A 17,973-nucleotide genomic window follows, 5' to 3' on the forward strand; every position below is an offset into this window, starting at 1 on the left:
AACCTCCATACTGTTTTCCATAGTGGCTGCACCAATTTATATTCCCACAGTATAACAGTGTAGGAGGGTTCCCTTTTCTCCACACCCTCTCCAACATTTATTATTTGTAGACTTTTTGATGATGGCCATTCTGACCGGTGTGAGGTGATACCTCATTGTAGTTTTGATTTGCATTTCTCTGCTAATTAGCAATGTTGAGCATCTTTTCATGTGCCTGTTGGCCATCTGTATGTCTTCTTTGGAGAAGTGTCTATTTAGGTCTTCTGCCCATTTTTTGTTTGGGTTATTCATTTTTTTGTTTTTGTTGTTATTGAGTTGCATGAGTTTTTTGTACATATTGGAAATTAATCCCTTGTCAGTCACATTGTTTGCAAATATTTTCTCCCAGTCCGTAGGTTGTCTTTTCATTTTGTCTATGGTTTCCTTTGCTGTGCAAAAGCTTCTGAGTTCGATTAGGTCCCATTTGTTTATTTTTGCTTTTGTTTCCATTACTCTAGGAGATGGATCCAAAAAATATTGCTGGGATTTATGTCAAAGAGTGTTCTGCCTATCTTTTCCTCTAGGAATTTTATAGTATCCAGTCTTACATTTAGGTCTTTAATCCATTTTGAGTTTATTTTTGTATGTGGTGTTAGAGAATGTTCTAATTTAATTCTTTTAACGTAGCTGTCCAGTTTTCTCAGCGTCACTTATTGAAGAGACTGTCTTTTCTCCATTGTATGTTTTTGCCTCCTTTCTTAAAGATTAATTGACCGTAGGTGTGTGAGTTTATTTCTGGGGTCTCTGTGCTGTTCCATTGATCCACATGTCTGTTTTTGTGCCAGCACCATGCTGTTTTGTTTACTGTAGCTTTGTGTTATTGTCTGAATGCACTACTCAATTCTGATCTTACATATATAAGTTTGGCTTTCCTCAGGGAGGAGCAGCTTTACACGTTGGCAGCACCCTGGTTTTGGTACACTGGTGTGCTGCAGCGACCACTCTCCTCTGAATTCCTAGAGAATGATGTGTTCTGGTACACTAAGTATTAACCCTCAAAGCAGTCAATTCAGCTTTAATCCAGAAGAATTAAAAGGATGGATGGGTGGAGAGAAAAAGAGGTACACATATTGAATACATCTGTAGGTAGGGTTGATAAATAAGTGCTCCTATCTGCAAAATGTGCTTTTCCCCTTGATGTATTCACATTTAGTATTTCCTTTTCTTTCAAGGTGTAGGACGAGGGCAATAATTTTTAGCCCTCCCCCTTTTTTTTGAGAATTGATGGAAGAAACTCATATAATGTAAACCCCATTTTATTAACTTTTTAAAATTTTGAAACAGTTACAAGCTTATTAAAACAGGTGCAGGACAAAAAACTTTTCCTGAACTGTTTGAGAGTAAATTGCCAACCTGTACCCCTTAATACATTAGCGTGTATTTCTTACAAACAAGGACATTGTCCTACATAACCAAAATATAATCGTCAAAACCAGGAATATATTATTCACGTTAATGTTAACCCCATCTAATCCTTATACCCTGGGCAAGTTTTATCAGTTATCCTTTATATCAAAGAATCATTTGTTGCCTTTAGCTGTCATGTCTCATTAGCCTCCTTCTGGAGAGTTCTAGAATAGTCTCTCCTTGACTTTCATGACCCTGACACTTTTGGAGATTATAGGCCAGTTATTTTGTAGTGTGTCCCTCAATTTGGGGTTGTCTAGATTCAAGTTAGGCAACTTTGGAGGAATGTTGCAGAAGTAACACTCTCTTCTCAATGCATCCTATCAGTGGCACCCAGTTTCCACTTATAGCTGATAATGTTCACTTCAATCACCTGATCAAACTAGTATCTACTAGGCTTCTTTACTGTCAAGTTATTCCTTTCTCCATTATCATCAATAAACATTTTGTGGGGAGGAACTTTGAAATTATGTAAACGCTCTGTTCCTAATCAGTCCTCCTATTTGTTTATCTATCTCAGTATGGATTCATTATTTCCTGTTTTATTCAGTGTATTTTAATCCATTATTTATTCTGATTCTCACATTGTCCTCACTTTGGCCAGTGGGAGTCCCTTCAAGCTGGCTTCTGTATCCTTTTAACATGTTCCTACTATTCTTTATTATTATTAGCACTCTCTTGCTTTGGGCACAAGAAGATATTCAAGGCTTATCTTGATCTTTCCATTGTCCCATTTCTCCACCCTGGTTCCTTTTAGTGGGGAATGGTGTCTAAAAGTCAAGATGTAGGGTTCTAGTTGCACATAGACACATACATATACTAACTTACTCCTATATCTATACATATTTTAAAGACCGTAAGCCCACAGCAATACCTCCATTCCAGTCCAACACCTTAGGGTTCATTCCAGTTTTCTCCCCTTCTGTATTTGTACCTCACTTCTCCAACAGTGAGAAACCTGGTTCCCATGATTCATAATTTATTCACTTACTTGCTCATTGCTCCTGTTGGTAACTAAACTCCATCTTGTCCCCTGCGTGTCTGCCCTGCTCATCACTCACTCTCAGTCTCTGACTGCCCTCTCGGGGCTGTTCCCCTCCCACCTGTGGATGCCCTCCCTGCCCCCTTTAGCTCTGACACCCAGTGCCCACACTTGAGTGAGAGGATTTCTTCCTTCCTCAGCCCCTTTAGGGCTGGATTATTCTGGAAGGGAAGGAGAAGACTTTTTAAGTCTTGAGAAGCTTTTATTGGTAGGGAGGTTCTTATTAAAATGAAAGGGAGAAAATAGTTGTATATGGTGATGCTTTTTTGGATGTGGGTGATAATATAGGAAATATATTTCTGGGCTCATCTTATATTGTTTCTGCCTCAGACCTGGAATCAGCTATATTGCCAAGTGGCCCTGGTTCCTTGTAGTGGGAAGTCAAATTTAGATCACAATCTAGGTGCTAAGGTTGCTCATTGCTACTGAGCGAGTCATTGTTTCTAGGACTTTTTAGTATGCAGAAGAAAACCTTTTTTAAAAAAAATGGTTTTTTTTTAAAAGAAAAGCCTTGAGTTCATATGGATAGTTCCAATTTATGTTCAGGATTAGAGGATTTTTACTTAATATGTTTGTCTTTATAGTAGCTCTTTTTCTTTACATTGAAAATCTTGGTTCCTAATGAATTTACGTTATTACCTATTTATCCATCTTTGTTTCAAAATATCAATATTATTGCTAATAACATTGTTAGAAACAGTTTAAGCTTTATCTTCAGTTCTTTTTGTACTTAGAAAATATTCTACAAAATGAAGTACATTTTGACCAACATATTCCCAGTATTTCTTTTTATCAGGCAAGACTGTAGAAGCCTTAAATAACTAATGCTTGCACTGATTTTTTAAAATATTATATTAATTCACAGTCTGCTTTGTTTAAAAATTAGAAATGCATATTTTACTATGGACTTTGGGGCAGTGGGGAGGCAGAACCTTAATCGAACATCCATTTGGTATCTGTCTTCTCTGGAGTGTCTTTCATCTGCCAGCACATTTCTTCCCTCCCCGTTATGCTGCCTTTAGAGAGACAGTCTTCAATATATTACAACATTGCAGGAATCCCACAGATTGACATGCATTTAAAGCATTCCTGCTGCTTTTCTATAAATGATAGGCCGACCATCTGACTGCATTGAGGTCCCAGGTGTGGTTTTGATCTTGATGGATTATTTTGCTTTACATTAGTGTTCAGTAGCTGTGGCCTCATCTCCACCTGCTTGAGAAATAAATGCCAGTAGTCACTTGGGAGACGTGGGCAACCCATCCCCCTCCTGGAAATACCTCTGAGCACCTGCTGGCCCTGGTGGGTCGTGGGTCAGGAACGTTGTCTTCCTGCCGAGGGTTCTTCTAGGCCAAATAGGCCACATACGAGGCCAGCAGCGCGCCTTCAGACCCCAGCCCTCCACACTTGCAGCCTTGCAGCCTTGCGTCTTAGTTGTTCCTTCTTCCACTCCTCCCCCTTCAGGACCCTGTACTCTCATTGTTCCCATTTTGCCCTTTTTAAAAAATTTTTCTTTTCAGGAAAGCATCTGACTTGAAGTTCAGTTGATACATATCAGTGTGAACTTAAGAGATGCTTTAACTTTGGGCATTCTTTCTCATTGTGAAAGGAGAAAAATTTGGTCCCTTTATGAAAATGTCAGGTTATTAGCTTTAGAAAGGGTGGGGCAAATTTAGTGGAATAGAAAAACCTCTCCATCTCCTGAAACCACACCCAGCTGACAGACACACACACACACTTCCTTATGTGAAAAGGTGAAAAGAGCGTGTTTGGAAGAGGTGAGAGAAGAAACGGGAAGCAGCAACATGGCCCAGTATATTAGCACATAGGCAGACATTAATTACCTGCCTTTCTTTAAACAATAAACCGTGTGACTGTAGTTACAATAATTTTATTTCTTTTGAATGATGTTGAAGCCAGCCCATAAAGAGTAAACAGTTGAGCAGAAATATCAGATAAAATGCCGTGCTCTAAATGTCTCTAGAACTTCCTGTTGTCTCTTCTGTGAGACCTGTTTTGATGTGTCCAATATTCATCAGTAGCTGTTAAATATTTTATCAATGTTGTTTTCGCAGCCACTACACTTTGACACTCTTCTTCCAGAAGGGAAGGGTTTCTGCTTATTCTCTTAATCCCTAAAGGCCCCTAACTTGTTTGTGAATTGCATTCTCTGAACAAAGATCTCCTCTTGGAATTATTTTCCTGGACTGCTTTGATGCATTTTTTTTTTTTTCCCCACCAGTGGAACTGAAAAAAAAGGTAGTAAGTAATTGGTACTATGCAAAGGAAAATTTTTAAAAAATCAGTGTTGTACAAAATAAGATCAGTATAATCTTATATTAAATTTGTGGTTTGTTGGTACTACCATTGCTAGAAGTCCACTGTTTAACATTTTGATATGTAATTGAACTGTACAATAATTGGCGTTGTTTTACTTGTGTGGTACTACCTTTGGCAAAAGGAAGAAACCAAAAAAGAGCAACAAGTAACATATATGTTACAGGAGCCCTATTTATAACAGTGGATAATTGGAAACAACTCCAACATAAAATACTTAAAGAACAATTTGGCAAACTACGACATATAAATATAATGGCATATGATAAACGTGAATTATAAACTAAGTTGAAAAAGCAGATGTTAAGATGGTACAGACTCTTATTAAAATGATAGGGAAGAATACATTTTGTTGAGCCCTAGGAGGCATGATCAACTGTGATGTAGTAACCGTAACTCTTGTGTGTTGGGTCAGGGCCTGCTGTTGTGTTAGCCCATGTGATTTAGGACTTAATCCCTTTATGCCAGTTTCTTCATCTGTAAAATGGGAATGATAATGTCTGTCCTGTCTGTACTGCAGGGTAGTTGGGAGAGGCAGATATAAGAATTTGGGACAGCATTTTGGAATGGGTGGTCACTCTCCAGAGTACCCTCCGGGTAGATATTAGGTCTGCCCTTCAGAAAATCAGCATTGGATAAAAGAGTCACAGACTGGGGTTCAAGAAGGAACTGGGTTCTCAGCTCTGCTGTTACCTGGCTGTATGGTTTTCTTAACCTCTTTGGTATCCATTTTCTCATATTAGAAATAAAGGCATGGACAGAATCACTGCCAGGGTCATTTCTAGTTTTAAGATTCTGCAGGACTTTAAATGGTTCAGAAGCAGTCTCTGCCGCAGGGTCTAATGTAGCAGCTCTTTTTCTTCGCCTTTTTAGATGGTGTCACTGTGGTGCTTATTTATCTCTTCAGATTATTCCAGTCTTGTTTCAGGAATCTGGAACTTATTCTTTAAGGATGCCTGTGTTATATGGGATTTTAAAAAATGTAGTTCTGTCTTCCCTGGCAAGCTCTAGGTTTTGTCTGTATCATGTTGTGTTAATAATATTGTAGAGCATACTTGGTTATGTCCTAAGGCTAGAGGTTGTCAGTCTTTTTTTTTTTTTTTTTTTAAAGGTTTTGTTTATTTAATTTTAAACCAGAGGAGGTTTGCAAACATGAAATGGACAGCTTGACCAAAAGTTTGCAAACACTATTCCCTAGGCCTTCCGTGCCTTGGGGCCACACACAGAAGTCCTCACTCTCCGGCCTATGCTACTGCTTGCCTCGGGCAAGTCCCCTAATCTCCTTGTGCTTCACTTTTTCCATCTGTAACTTGCCTGTCCTTGGGGCTTGGCCAGGGCTGCACTGGGACCAAGTCACTCCCTTTACTGGGGGTGGAAGGAGATGAGTAGAAAGCAGCATACTTTGTTTTCACGATCTCATTATTCTCTTCTTTTTCTTCTACGCTCCCTACTTGTCTGCTGAAGTTTAATTCTGAAACTACAGCACGTCTATGATAATGACATGTTTGAGGTTATGTTTATTCCATGCTGGCCAAAGGTCTCAATTGAGTAAGTTAACTAATTGTGAAATTACAGATGCAATCTCAAACACTCAACATTTCCATTCTTTCCTTTAATTAGCCCTAGAATAGTCTCTTTATTATTGTTGTTTTTATTATTTCACTATAACTGTGGAGAAAGTATTGATAATAAATTGCTCATATTTGGTTGGAGAAATTGTCGTTTAAGGGTTTTTATCAGATGAAAGACTAGGAAAGACCCATTTTATTGACCCAGGAAGGCAGGATGATGGCCCATGCCTTTTATTTTTGAGTTGTTATTCTGTATCTGTCCTGTGAACATTAAAGAAATGTGAAAATTTGGGAGGAAATGATTCAAGTGCCAGACAAATGTAGGATGATGGCATTATTTTGGAATAGGAATTTTCAAAACAAGCCAATAGACAGGGCACTTTTTAACCTAAAGTTAAAAATCCTTTGGTTTTACACAAATTAGAGACGGATTTAAAATTGCAACTAGATGTATCACGTTTAAGTTCTCCTAACTTTTTTTTTTAGGTATAAACTTTCAGGGCATGTATTGCTTTTTTTTTTTAATAAATTTATTTACTTATTTGTTTTTATTTTTAGCCGTGTTGAGTCTTTGTTGCTGCGTGTGGGCTTTCTCTAATGGCAGCGAGCGGGGGCTACTCTTCGTTGTGGTGTGCGGGCTTCTCATTGCAGTAGCTTCTCTTGTTGCGGAGCACCGACTCTAGGTGCGCGGGCTTCAGTAGTTGTGGCACGCGGGCTCAGTAGTTGTGGCTCGCGGGCTCTAGAGCTCAGGCTCAGTAGTTGTGGCGCACGGGCTTAGTTGCTCCGTGTCATGTGGGATCTTCCCGGACCAGGGCTCGAACCCGTGTCCCCTGCATTGGCAGGTGGATTCTTAGCCACTGAGCCACCAGGGAAGCCCCTCTCCTAACATTCTTGATCCTCTTCAGGTTTTGAAATATGAGTATGTGTGTATGAGAGACAGATGGTTAAGATGAGACTTTAAAATAGATCCTAAGGGCTCCCTCCTGTGAGCGCAGGCTCCCTGTCCGAGTCCGTGCTGTGGGTGTAGGTGGGCCCAGCGCTCCTCTCCCGTCCAGTTGCCTCCACGTTAAGGGTTAACCAAGTCTGCAGGTGTGTTGGGATTAGCACTGTAAAGTTGTGTAAGGGGTTTTTCTTTCTTTTGATCTTCAGAAAGGGATGAAAGATAGCCATTAAACTCAAGGGATTAGGTCCCCTCTCTTTAAAGACTTTAGGTACCATAAATATTTCACTTCAGATATGAGGTGAAGACTTGTCTATATCTGGGGGAAAAATGGGTGTTTTATATTACCAGTTGGAAACTATTCATTCTCCATTTACAAATTAAATGGTCTTTGCAGGGAACTTCTCTTCCAATCCGGAGTGTACTAAGATCTGAAAAAATGTGTGTTTATATCATGGTAGTTAATGCCAATTTTGCCTCCTCATATTCCTAAACCTTTTCTTTTTATACGTTCATGTCTTATCTGCATTGTGCCTTTTCCGCCCTGGGTGCTCCCTCATTCCACTGAGGCACTCCAAAGCTCCCGGTTCTAAAACTTAGAGAACAACCACCCTTAAGAATGATACCCCACTCACGTGTTATAAATGTGTGGTCGGGTTTTTTTTAAGCCCTATATTTTGTCTTTTTTTTTTCTTCCTTTAAATTAGCATTATTTAGAAAAGGAAAGTGCGGTTGATGTGCTGGTGGCATAGTGAGTTATGGTTACTACATTTTCAGAAAGTGGTAGGAGACCAGAAGAAAGTCCTGCGTGGGAAATTATAATTGCAGCCCCATTCCACTCTTGGCCGGTCACCTACTCTGTCAGTTTCACTCCAGAATGGAACACTGGCTTTTATTTTATTTTTTTTTCCCTTTGTGTGATTTCCTAGGATGGGTTACTGGACCATGGAATGGATAATTTTATATGTATCTAATTGTATTAGAATTAGGGCCTCGGGGGAGCAAAGGATAGGGTTTGGGTAGATGCCAGCCCTAGAGTCAGCCTATTAAGTGATTATTTCTTCCTCCCACCCCATGATGCATCATCAGGCATTTAGAACAGATTTAAAACACATTCTGTTGGCCCAGTGGCTTACTATATTTATATAATTCTGCATTTTGTGTTTCATCCCTGAATTTGGGGACTTACGTGTGGTTATTTTTATTAAAGCTCATGATGATAGCTTCTATTATTGGCTGTGATATATGGGATACACTGACATTCCTTTTCCAGTGTTCCCCACCCTCCTTTTAATTTTGTTCTTTTTATTATGGAAAATTTGATGAAGTACCAGATTGAAGGCAGTTACAGTATGTGGATTTGAACCCCAAAGTATGTATTAGTAATGTGAAGAAAGGGAAAAGTAAAATTGTATGAGTGGATGATTTTTAGAGATGGATTAAATAAAATACCAAATGAATTAGTTGAAAACAGCCAATGGCAGGGGGTTTAAAGATTAAGGAATTAAGCCTTATGCTTGATAACACCTTGGAGCTTTCAGATTAAGGGCCTGCTCAGTTACCGCCTTAAGCTTCTACTTCCGATGCTTCACAGAATTATAGGAATAACTCTATGTGTAAAGCGTATCCAAACTTTGGGCCTATAATATTACTCCAAAAGAAAGACGGGGGCAAAAAGAAACTGTGAAAGGTGTTTGGCAACGAGCAAGAGAGGGAGCTCACAAACTCTTTGAAGGTCAATTAGCCAGAAAATGTGCTGAAGACTGGGTGCTGTGCTGGATTACTGGCCCAAGAATTGCCCCCGAGGTCCTCAAAGCGGTCCTGCCGTTTGAGCACAGAGAGACAATTATAGACCTTGAGGAGGTGCTACAAAAGCTTTAATTAAGGGACTTACTTACACCCCACTAAGTTCTGGAAATTAAATTCTTGTTTGCGCTTAACTGATGTTTCTTTTGTCTGGGTTTCCGCATGTACTTCAACAGAGGACACTATTTTTCCCAAGTCTGTTTTCCATTCGAAGCCATTTTGCTGTGACGGATACCAGCAAAGCGGAGGGTTTAAACGGTGTAAGAAACTAGGTAGAAAAGTGGGCTGAGAGGCTTTTTGCTGGAGAGTGTTTTGGGCACAGGTTGAAAATTGTAGTATTTATGTACCTTGGTACAACAGTAAACCAGAACTCTGTTTGGGCCTAAATGCGTGATTAAAAGAAGAAGAAGGTACTTTGTAGAATTTGAATTTTAGAATTCCCATTCACAAGGCAACATGATTTCCCTTGAATTGGCAGCTTTATGACTCTGGACACAGCGGGCTGCTCTTCTCCAGAAATATTTTTGTTTGCTAATGAGATAAAAGTAGCCTCTGGCTACCATCCAGGTCTGATCTTTCTTAAGCCTAGACCCATATTTAGGTTCCATTCAGATGTGACTTCTTTTACTTCTGGAAGGACTCTGATTTAAGTTGCCTTGGTCCTAACTAGAGCATTGTGATCACATTGATGTGCTGAGCTCCCCTCCTGCTGATGGAGGAGATGCTCTCATCTTTGAACTCGGGCCTAATTGCTGCCTTAGTGGGGTATGTTCCCTTTTTTTTGTTAGTGAAGCAATTCTCTTTCTCATCTGCCCTTCTTTGAAGCCACTCACTTCTGTCTGCAAAGTTTGGTTTGAACCATAAAGATTTTTAAAAAGCACTAAGAAATGCTTATGTTCTAGTAACTTAAAGTTGTCTTTCAGTATTTCTAGTTCACATACAACATCAGTCAAGTGGTACAGTTTCTCTCTGTTCCCCTTACAAACTTGAAGGCACTTCTGTGTGCCTCTCGGTTTATGTCTGAAGAAGAGACCTTTAGCCTTGCTCTAACTCAACAGAGGCATCCATCAAAAAATCTTAAGACCTTGTAGAAATGAAAAAATGAAAAATGGCAAGAAAGTTAAAATTGTCATCACGGGTTAAAATGTGCAGTTTTCGGCAAAGTGGAGTTTATACAGAAATCGCATTATTGGACTTAATTTTCACCTGTGGATGGGAAGGGGAGCATTAGCATTGGATGAGAGGGCAGAGGACGGACCCCTCTGGTGCCTGCTTCACTGGGAAGCAGCTCCTCTGTGGGGAGGGCCTCTGACCCGGGGCAGTTTAGGGTGCTGTAGTGACTGGGACGGGTCCGTGCTGGGCTGAGAGCTTTTGATATTTGTGTCATTTAGAATGTTCCCACACCTGGATATGTTTTAAATAATGCATAATATGAATTTCAGTTCTTTCTGCTTTTCTTCGGAAAGGGGGAAAATTCTATTTAATGATATTAATATTTTTGTTTGACCAAGTATTTAACCGGTTAGTGAGCTTCAGCAGAGTTTGGTGCACACTTCTGGAGAGAGGTCCAGCTGGCATTATCATGCTTGCTAGCTGAAGAAGAACATGACTGGATTTTGCTAAAAGCTCTGATTCAAAAAGTTGCTTTATGAAGTAAAAATTCTAAGTTCTTATCTCTTAGGCTTTATTTTGCTAACACTGTCAGAGCTAGCACATCTGGCTTAGATTCTAAAATAGTTTGGTTTTATGCTTCAGTTAAAATGAATCCAATCAAATTGGAATTTGAAGATAGATAAAAAGGAAGGATTTTGGTACAGTGAGGATTCTTAAACATAGCAAGGTTATCAGGGAAGTTCTTGAAAACTTCCTCTCTGAATGGCCTTTAAAAATAATCTGGTGTCTTTTTCAGATAGTTTAGTTTATTCAGATGTAATTCTGTATAAGGGGTGCCAGGGGTGATGGAATAAATGACTTTTGGGCAGCCCTTTCAGCTCTGATTCTTGGTTATAGCACTTAACACCAACACTTTTACAGACTTGTCATGTGAATATTTATTTGGTGGGGGGGGGGGGGCAGTGGTCTTTTTTTTTTTTTTTTGCCACACCGTACGGCATGCAGGATCTTAGTTCCCCGACCAGGCATTGAACCCATGCCCCCTGCATTAGGAGCACGGAGTCTTAACCACTGGCCCGCCAGGGAGTACAACTTATGTGGTTTTTTTTGGCCTGGTTTTATCTTTTAAGTTAGGTTTTTTTATTTTGACAGAATTAAAACACGCCATCTTTGTCAGATTAGCAATATTCATTTCTCTCTTAGGCTATATGTTATCGATGCAGTATGGTTTCTGTATTATTTTATTTGATCCCTCTCTCCAAGTGTGGATTAATGCACATAGCCAAACAATTATGAACTTCAAATGCAGTTCATTGAAATTTTTGCTTTAATAGTGAAGCAGGATTATTTAGTTTGGGGGCATGTGAGAAACAGGCCACCTTATAATTCAACCAGGTTGCTTTGGGGTTATTTCAGAATGACAATTAAAAATATTTTTCAGGAAAACATCCTTCTGTATAGTCGTCCTGTGTCTCTGTGGCATGACTGGTGCTGACGTCATGGTAGCACACACACACACACACACACACAGCACCAATTCTGTGTTTCTTCCTTATGCTGACCTTGGAGCCATTCGTAGAGACTCAGAAGTTTACTCTTTCATAAATAATGCACTCACTCTGAAATGGCGGGCTGGAGGCTTGTGGCTCAGCATTTTATAGTTCATGCCAGTAGATGTTTCGGTTGAATCAGTCAGGAGCTGTGGACCTAATCCCTTTACAAGCTGGTGACGAGAGAAATGAGTCAGCATTGGTTTTAACCTCCGTAGAGTACGGAGCGTTGATGCATCCCTGCGGCACTGGTAACTTAGTGACTATGCAGTGGGCCTGTACGTTTGTCTGCTCGCTTGTTTTTAGCTGTTTAAACCTCAAGAACTGTTACTGGGTTAGTAAGCCATATCCACGCCTTGGCACCCAGATGGCGAGGGAACCTTCTGCCTGTCTTGAGTAAATCAGAGGTCAGCCCAGCCCTGTTCTGGGACTAGCCTTTGCTGCGGGTTTACAGTAGATGTGCCAGAACTGCTTAGGAAGTTCTCTCTCCCACAGGAATGTGGGTCACATTCTGGTACGAGGCCTACGCCTGCCGATGACAGTGCAGCTCGCGTTTCTCTGTGGAATGAGGTAGAAAAGAGTGATGTTTTGAATAGTACATGAACTCAGTGTAGGCTTTTAATCCAGCAAGTATTACTATGGAAAAACCTGTTTCAAAACAGGTTCTTCCCAGGCAAAGTCGTTGGTTTTACATTTCATTTTTCCCTTTGTCCTCTTTAGAGCAGTTCCACGTCTGCACACTTCCTAAGTCTTCTCCCACCTCTGCTCCTTCAGCCTCCTTTTCTTCATCCTGCCTGGACCGCTGTGATAAAAAACACAGAGCCCTGATTTTCATATTTGCCCCTAACCTTTTCTTTCCTTATAAGAGTGTCTTGGTATAATAGCAAATGCTTCTTTTTTTTTTTTTAAATCTTTATTGGAGTATAATTGCTTTACAATGGTGTGTTAGTTTCTGCTGTATAACAAAGTGAATCAGCTATACATAAACATACATCCCCATATCCCCTCCCTCTTGCGTCTCCCTCCCACCCTCCCCATCCCATCCCTCTAGGTGGTCATGAAGCACCGAGCTGATCTCCCTGTGCTATGTGGCTGCTTCCCACTAGCTATCTCAAATGCTTCTTTTTAAGACCAGAAAGTGTGAGGGAGCACTCTTATTTCATGGCCAGTAGTTTAAAGAAGAATAGTTATTTTTTAAAGTAGACTAGTGAGCTTTCAATGTTAAATGTCTACTGACATTTTTGCCAGGAGAAACGTTGATTTTTCTCTCCCTGTTTTTCAGGCCCTGCATTCTTCCCCGGGCGATGTGCTGAGATCTTTGCCCGGGGTCAGAGCATCGGGAAGCTGGGGGTCCTTCATCCTGATGTTATTACCAAATTCGAGCTGACCATGCCCTGCTCCTGCGTGGAAATCAACATTGAGCCGTTTTTGTGAAGACGGGTCTCTGTCGTGTGGTTCTCGCCCCGAGGGTCCCTCTCTCCTCCTAGGTGCCCTTTAGTTGTCCCCACAGTAAGTCAGTCCACTTGTGCTTGTGCATTAATGTTGAATAAAGTAGAAAGCAGTGTCTGGCTCCGTGGGTGGTACTGCCATCCCCGCATCAGGCCAGCTTGTACTGCACAAATGCGGCATCTGCTTGAAGCTGCCTTGTCCATGAGAGCCCAGTGGGGGACCAGGAGCTGTTCTGAGAAACAGAGAAGCTCTCCACACATCAGAGCCTCTCACCGTCACCACCACGTCTGCAGGACAGAATCCTGTTCTTTTCCCTGATGAAACGAGATAGCTGATTAGAGCACACGTACGAAGTTAACTAAGAATTTTTAGTTCTTATTTTCTACATTTGATGCATGTTCATCACTGGGAAACAACAGCATTTTTAGAAAACTTTTAAGAATTAGTGATGGTCTATTAGTTAACAGCCTTTGAAGTCATCTTAAAGTGAGAGAAAAATGCACACGTATTCAAAATATTTGAGGGTGCGTCGGTATTGGCTACTCTGTCTGTGATACTCAGAGATGGGGTTTGTGGACACACAGCACAGATTCATTCAGCTAGAAGAGTTAAAAGGGACACACTGGTACCAGTGCACTATGAACATTAGGAAACAATGAAAAACTTACTTTTACCCTAGGCCATACATTTTATTGTTGTCAGTGTTATAAAACCATGGTTTTAAATAATTAATAGAGCTACTAGTTTCTGTCTTATTTTACAGGGAGGTATTAGGTCTCTCCTTCTCTGAAGCTAAGCTTCTGCCAGTCTGCCTTGTCTTAACCTCCTAATTTACTTTAATACTTTCTTCATCTAGAATCCTCCAGTAGGTACCATGTATTGAAAAAAGCTGGGTGTAATGTTTGTTTTGAGAAAAGTTCTCAGTTACTGTTGAGACGATATGAAACACAATAAATTGTAAAACTTCAAAGTAAGTCCCCATAGAAATAGCTAATAAGGATAGACAAGAATTATGTTTATGGAGCTTTTGCTGCACCTAATACTAAGACTATATTACTACCTTGCATCAGGGCAGCAGTGTCCAGCTTAGCAAGATTTGTGAACGTACAGACTGCCATCTCTTCCTTCCCAATCCCGTTGTAAGCTGATCCTTACATTTCAGTAATGAAGTGAGATATGCCCATTAAAAATAATGCTTGTCAAAAGGTTTGTGTCCAGCATTCATAAAGATTTCTTATAACTTAAGACAACCCAGCTTTTAAAAAATGGACAAAAGATGTGAACAGACATTTCCCAAAAGAAGATAAATGAAATAAGCACATGAAAAGATGCTCAACATCATTAGTCATCAGGGAAATGCAAATAAAAAAATAAACACGAATTAAAATGGCTAAAATTAAAAAGACTGACTATACCAAGTGTTGGTGAGACTGGAACTTTCATGTGTGGCAGGTGGGAATGTAAAGTGATACGGCCACTTTGGAAAATAGTTTTGCAATATGTTAAATCATGAAACAAACATACATCTGCCATCTAGCCATTCTACTCCTAGGTTTACTCTACTCATATGGCCATACAAAGATTTTTATGCAAATGTTCACAGCAGTGTTATTCAAACAGATGAATGGATAAACAAATTATAGTATATCTATACTATGGAATGCTTCTCAGCCAAAAAAAAAAACACAAACTACTGACACTCGAAACAACATGAATGAATCTCAAAACACTACACTAAGAAGCCAGACACAAGACTACAAGTGATGCCATTTATATGAAGTTCTAGAAAAGTCAAAGGCAGATTGATTGGCTAGAGCCTGTGGAAGGGAAATTGACTGCAGAGAGTTAAGAGGAAACTCTTTGGGGTGATGGAAATATCTATACCTTAATTAAGGAGGTAGTCAAGATGTAGGTTACATCTCAGTAAAGCTGGGAGAGAAAAATTAATGCAACATGTTGTATTTTAATACGAACACCAGCAGATGCACACATAGGGTAAAAGAGCATGAATTTTAGAATCGGCATGTCTGCTCATGATGGCTTACTGGTCCACTACCATTAGTGAGACATTCTCCCCTAGTTTCAAGTTCGCTATGATTGAAATCAGGGTTTGTGAGTCATGTGATAGCCGTTGTTGAAGTGGGTGGAGCCATTAGTTCTGTTAGCAGCCAGCCACCTGGATGATTTTTGGATGGTCAGAAACAACTTGTAATGAAAAACCCAGTGATACCTAACTGTATATCCCAGCATGAAAGGGGAAAGATCAACTCCATCCATCATGTGGAGGTTTCTGCCCTCTGAAGCAGGAAACAGCAGGAAGAATAACAGTATCGGGTACATGAGAAGAAGGAGAAACGAACCTTCGGCTTATGAGTGGAGGCTCCACAGCCAGATCGTCTTACACTCGTCCCCGTGAGGCATTTGAACTGGAGCCAGAGCAGTCTGTGGGCACTGCCTGCCAGAAAGCTTTTACTGGAGAAGACACACCTATGTAGTAAAAACTGGGAGCCCTCGTATTAAAAGAGAAATTAGATATAATTGATTCCTGTTCTAGCTTACAGATAACTTCTACAGCCTGACATTCCTGCATTACTCTTCAGTTTATAAAGTATTTTCACATGTGATTTTGTCTCAACATTTTAATTTCTTGGTTTAACAATTGTAGGAGGGAGTTAGAATAGGGATTCTCCCTGACTTACAGGATGAGAACAATTGACAGATTAATAATGTGCCCAGAAGTCACATGGCTAAAAAGTGGGTTTGTGACACCTAGTAAGAGTGACGTAGAGCCCATGGATCACTCAAATGTTTTGCGTCATTTACCTACTTAACCAAATGTTGAGGTTTTCCTTTTTTTACCAGTTTTGTTTTTTATATATAAAATACTAAAAAACACAAAAAATTAAAACTTCACTACTTTAAAAAATTGTACAAAGAGCATCCCAACCTAATTTACCCTTCCTCCCGCAATCCTCTAAAGTAACTAACCATTGTTAATGGTTCATGTTGTTTCTGACATTTTCCTTAGTTTGGACAGTCAGACCCATACACATCCTCACAGTTTTTGGGTCATGCTTTACTTACTGGTTTGCAGTAAGTTTGGGTTTCTATTTTCTATAGTGTATATCATGACATTTCACTTAATATGTCCCATTTTTCCAGGCCAGTACCTTTAGACCTACCTACCTTTTAAATGATACAAAATCCTATTGCATGGATGTCCATAATTTGTTCAGCTGTTCCTCTGTTGATGAACCTTCTGTTGTTTCCAGCTCTGCAATTACAAAGAGTGCTCCAGTGGACTTCCATATGCCTCCCCCTAAAATAGCACTGGCTTAGGGACCATGAAAAACCATCCCTAAAGATGCAAGACTATAACTGTCCACATTTGGTATTGTCTTAGATATTTGAATACCACATTGGAATATCTTAGATATTTCTTAGATGTGACTTCTGTTCTTGAGCAGTATATAGTCTCAGTACGTTAGATTTCTCAATGCAGGGCATATGACATTCTCCTATCACCTTTTACCTAGGAGTAGCCTAACTGGGAACCAGCTCGCCTAACCACTGCTTCTGCCCTCAGCAGTGATGGCTTAGCACACACAATCTTTTGTCTCAGTGTTAGCCTCTGCGCTTGGTGTTTCCTGTAAATGTCACTGACCCCAGTGCTGGGTATTGACTTGGCTCTTTTGTCTGTTTTATCCAAAAGCAAACAGGTGGCCTTAAAGCAATGCAACTGCCCTCAGCAAAATATTTCCTCTAAATAAGAAAAGCATTTGGCATCTGATCTTCTAAGTTGTGACTTATTATGAGGAGCTTGAATAATTTTATGTATATAATTTTTTTAAAAAGTAGAGGATGGCAAAGTCCACGTGGGGCAATCGGCCTCCTTGGACAAAGGCAGAGGAGCCGCGTGGCAAGTACTTGACAACAATCCGGGTGATTTTCATTTCCACTACCGCCTGCTTTGTTTTCAGGTTTCCTGCCCACCTTCAACTTTCTAGTAAACAGAAAGGATGACTGTAAACATGTAGACTGTGGGTTGAACAAACACCTCCAGCAGAGGGCTTAATTGAATTATGTATGGCTAAAGCCCTGTTTCTTCTCCCTCATGTGACCCATGCAGTGCAGTAAAAATATACTTGAGGCCTACACTCAAGTTCTTCACTCCTCATCCATAGGTTTGGGCTTGATTGTCTCTGTTTAAGGAAATCAGGAACATGACATGTTCTGCATTAGAACACATTTTGAAAAAGCCCTCCCCCACCCCTCCCAGGTGTTAGGAGGCGCTGGCATGAGAGAACTGCTCCAGCATTTGAATTATAGGACTTGTAAGACATGCGAAGCAAATCTGCCCTTTCTTTAAGACAGAAAAGTGAGGATGTTGAGGAAATGTGCCTGCTTGGTTCCAAACCTGGCAGAAAAAGAAATTTCCTACATTCTGCCCACCCCTAAAATGAGTACCTACTTAGGGCCAGCAAGAAACGAGTTGTAACGGAGGCAAAGCTGTGTAGAGATCCACACTGGTGCTGGATACATGTGGGGTGAAAGGCTACTCAGAGACGGACGGGATTCACTGGAGATCTCTTAGCTGTGAGCGTCGGGCACAACATTTAAACGCGGAGCCCTGGCGGTGAGCCTGCAGCAGATGAAGCAAAATAAGCCAGAAAGAAAGATGCCTCTGTGCTGTAGGGAGGAGAGAGATCGGGTAGGTGA

The 17,973-nt window shown here is 40.4% G+C and overlaps 2 protein-coding genes across 11 annotated transcripts in view; one reads left to right on the top strand and one right to left on the bottom strand.

Moving 5' to 3' along the window:
• The window catches only part of FARSB (phenylalanyl-tRNA synthetase subunit beta), a 65,883-nt gene extending 52,514 nt beyond the window's left edge, over window positions 1-13,369 (top strand). For all 5 annotated transcript variants that reach the window (XM_082396810.1, XM_082396812.1, XM_082396814.1 and 2 more), the window contains one exon: window positions 13,088-13,369. In XM_082396810.1, coding sequence (XP_082252936.1) covers window positions 13,088-13,239 — 152 coding nt within the window. In that variant the 3' untranslated portion in view covers window positions 13,240-13,369. The remainder of the gene's footprint in view (window positions 1-13,087) is intronic.
• A 1,493-nt stretch (window positions 13,370-14,862) lies between these two features.
• Window positions 14,863-17,973, bottom strand: part of SGPP2 (sphingosine-1-phosphate phosphatase 2) — a 142,261-nt gene continuing 139,150 nt past the window's right edge. For all 6 annotated transcript variants that reach the window (XM_082396822.1, XM_082396821.1, XM_082396817.1 and 3 more), the window contains 2 exons: window positions 16,441-17,896; window positions 14,863-15,764 (listed from right to left, as the gene is read on the bottom strand). The gene's annotated coding sequence lies outside the window, so the exon portion shown is untranslated. The remainder of the gene's footprint in view (window positions 15,765-16,440; window positions 17,897-17,973) is intronic.

Source organism: Balaenoptera borealis (assembly GCF_965194805.1).
Source record: "Balaenoptera borealis genome assembly, chromosome: 6".
NCBI classification, from domain to species: domain Eukaryota; kingdom Metazoa; phylum Chordata; class Mammalia; order Artiodactyla; family Balaenopteridae; genus Balaenoptera; species Balaenoptera borealis.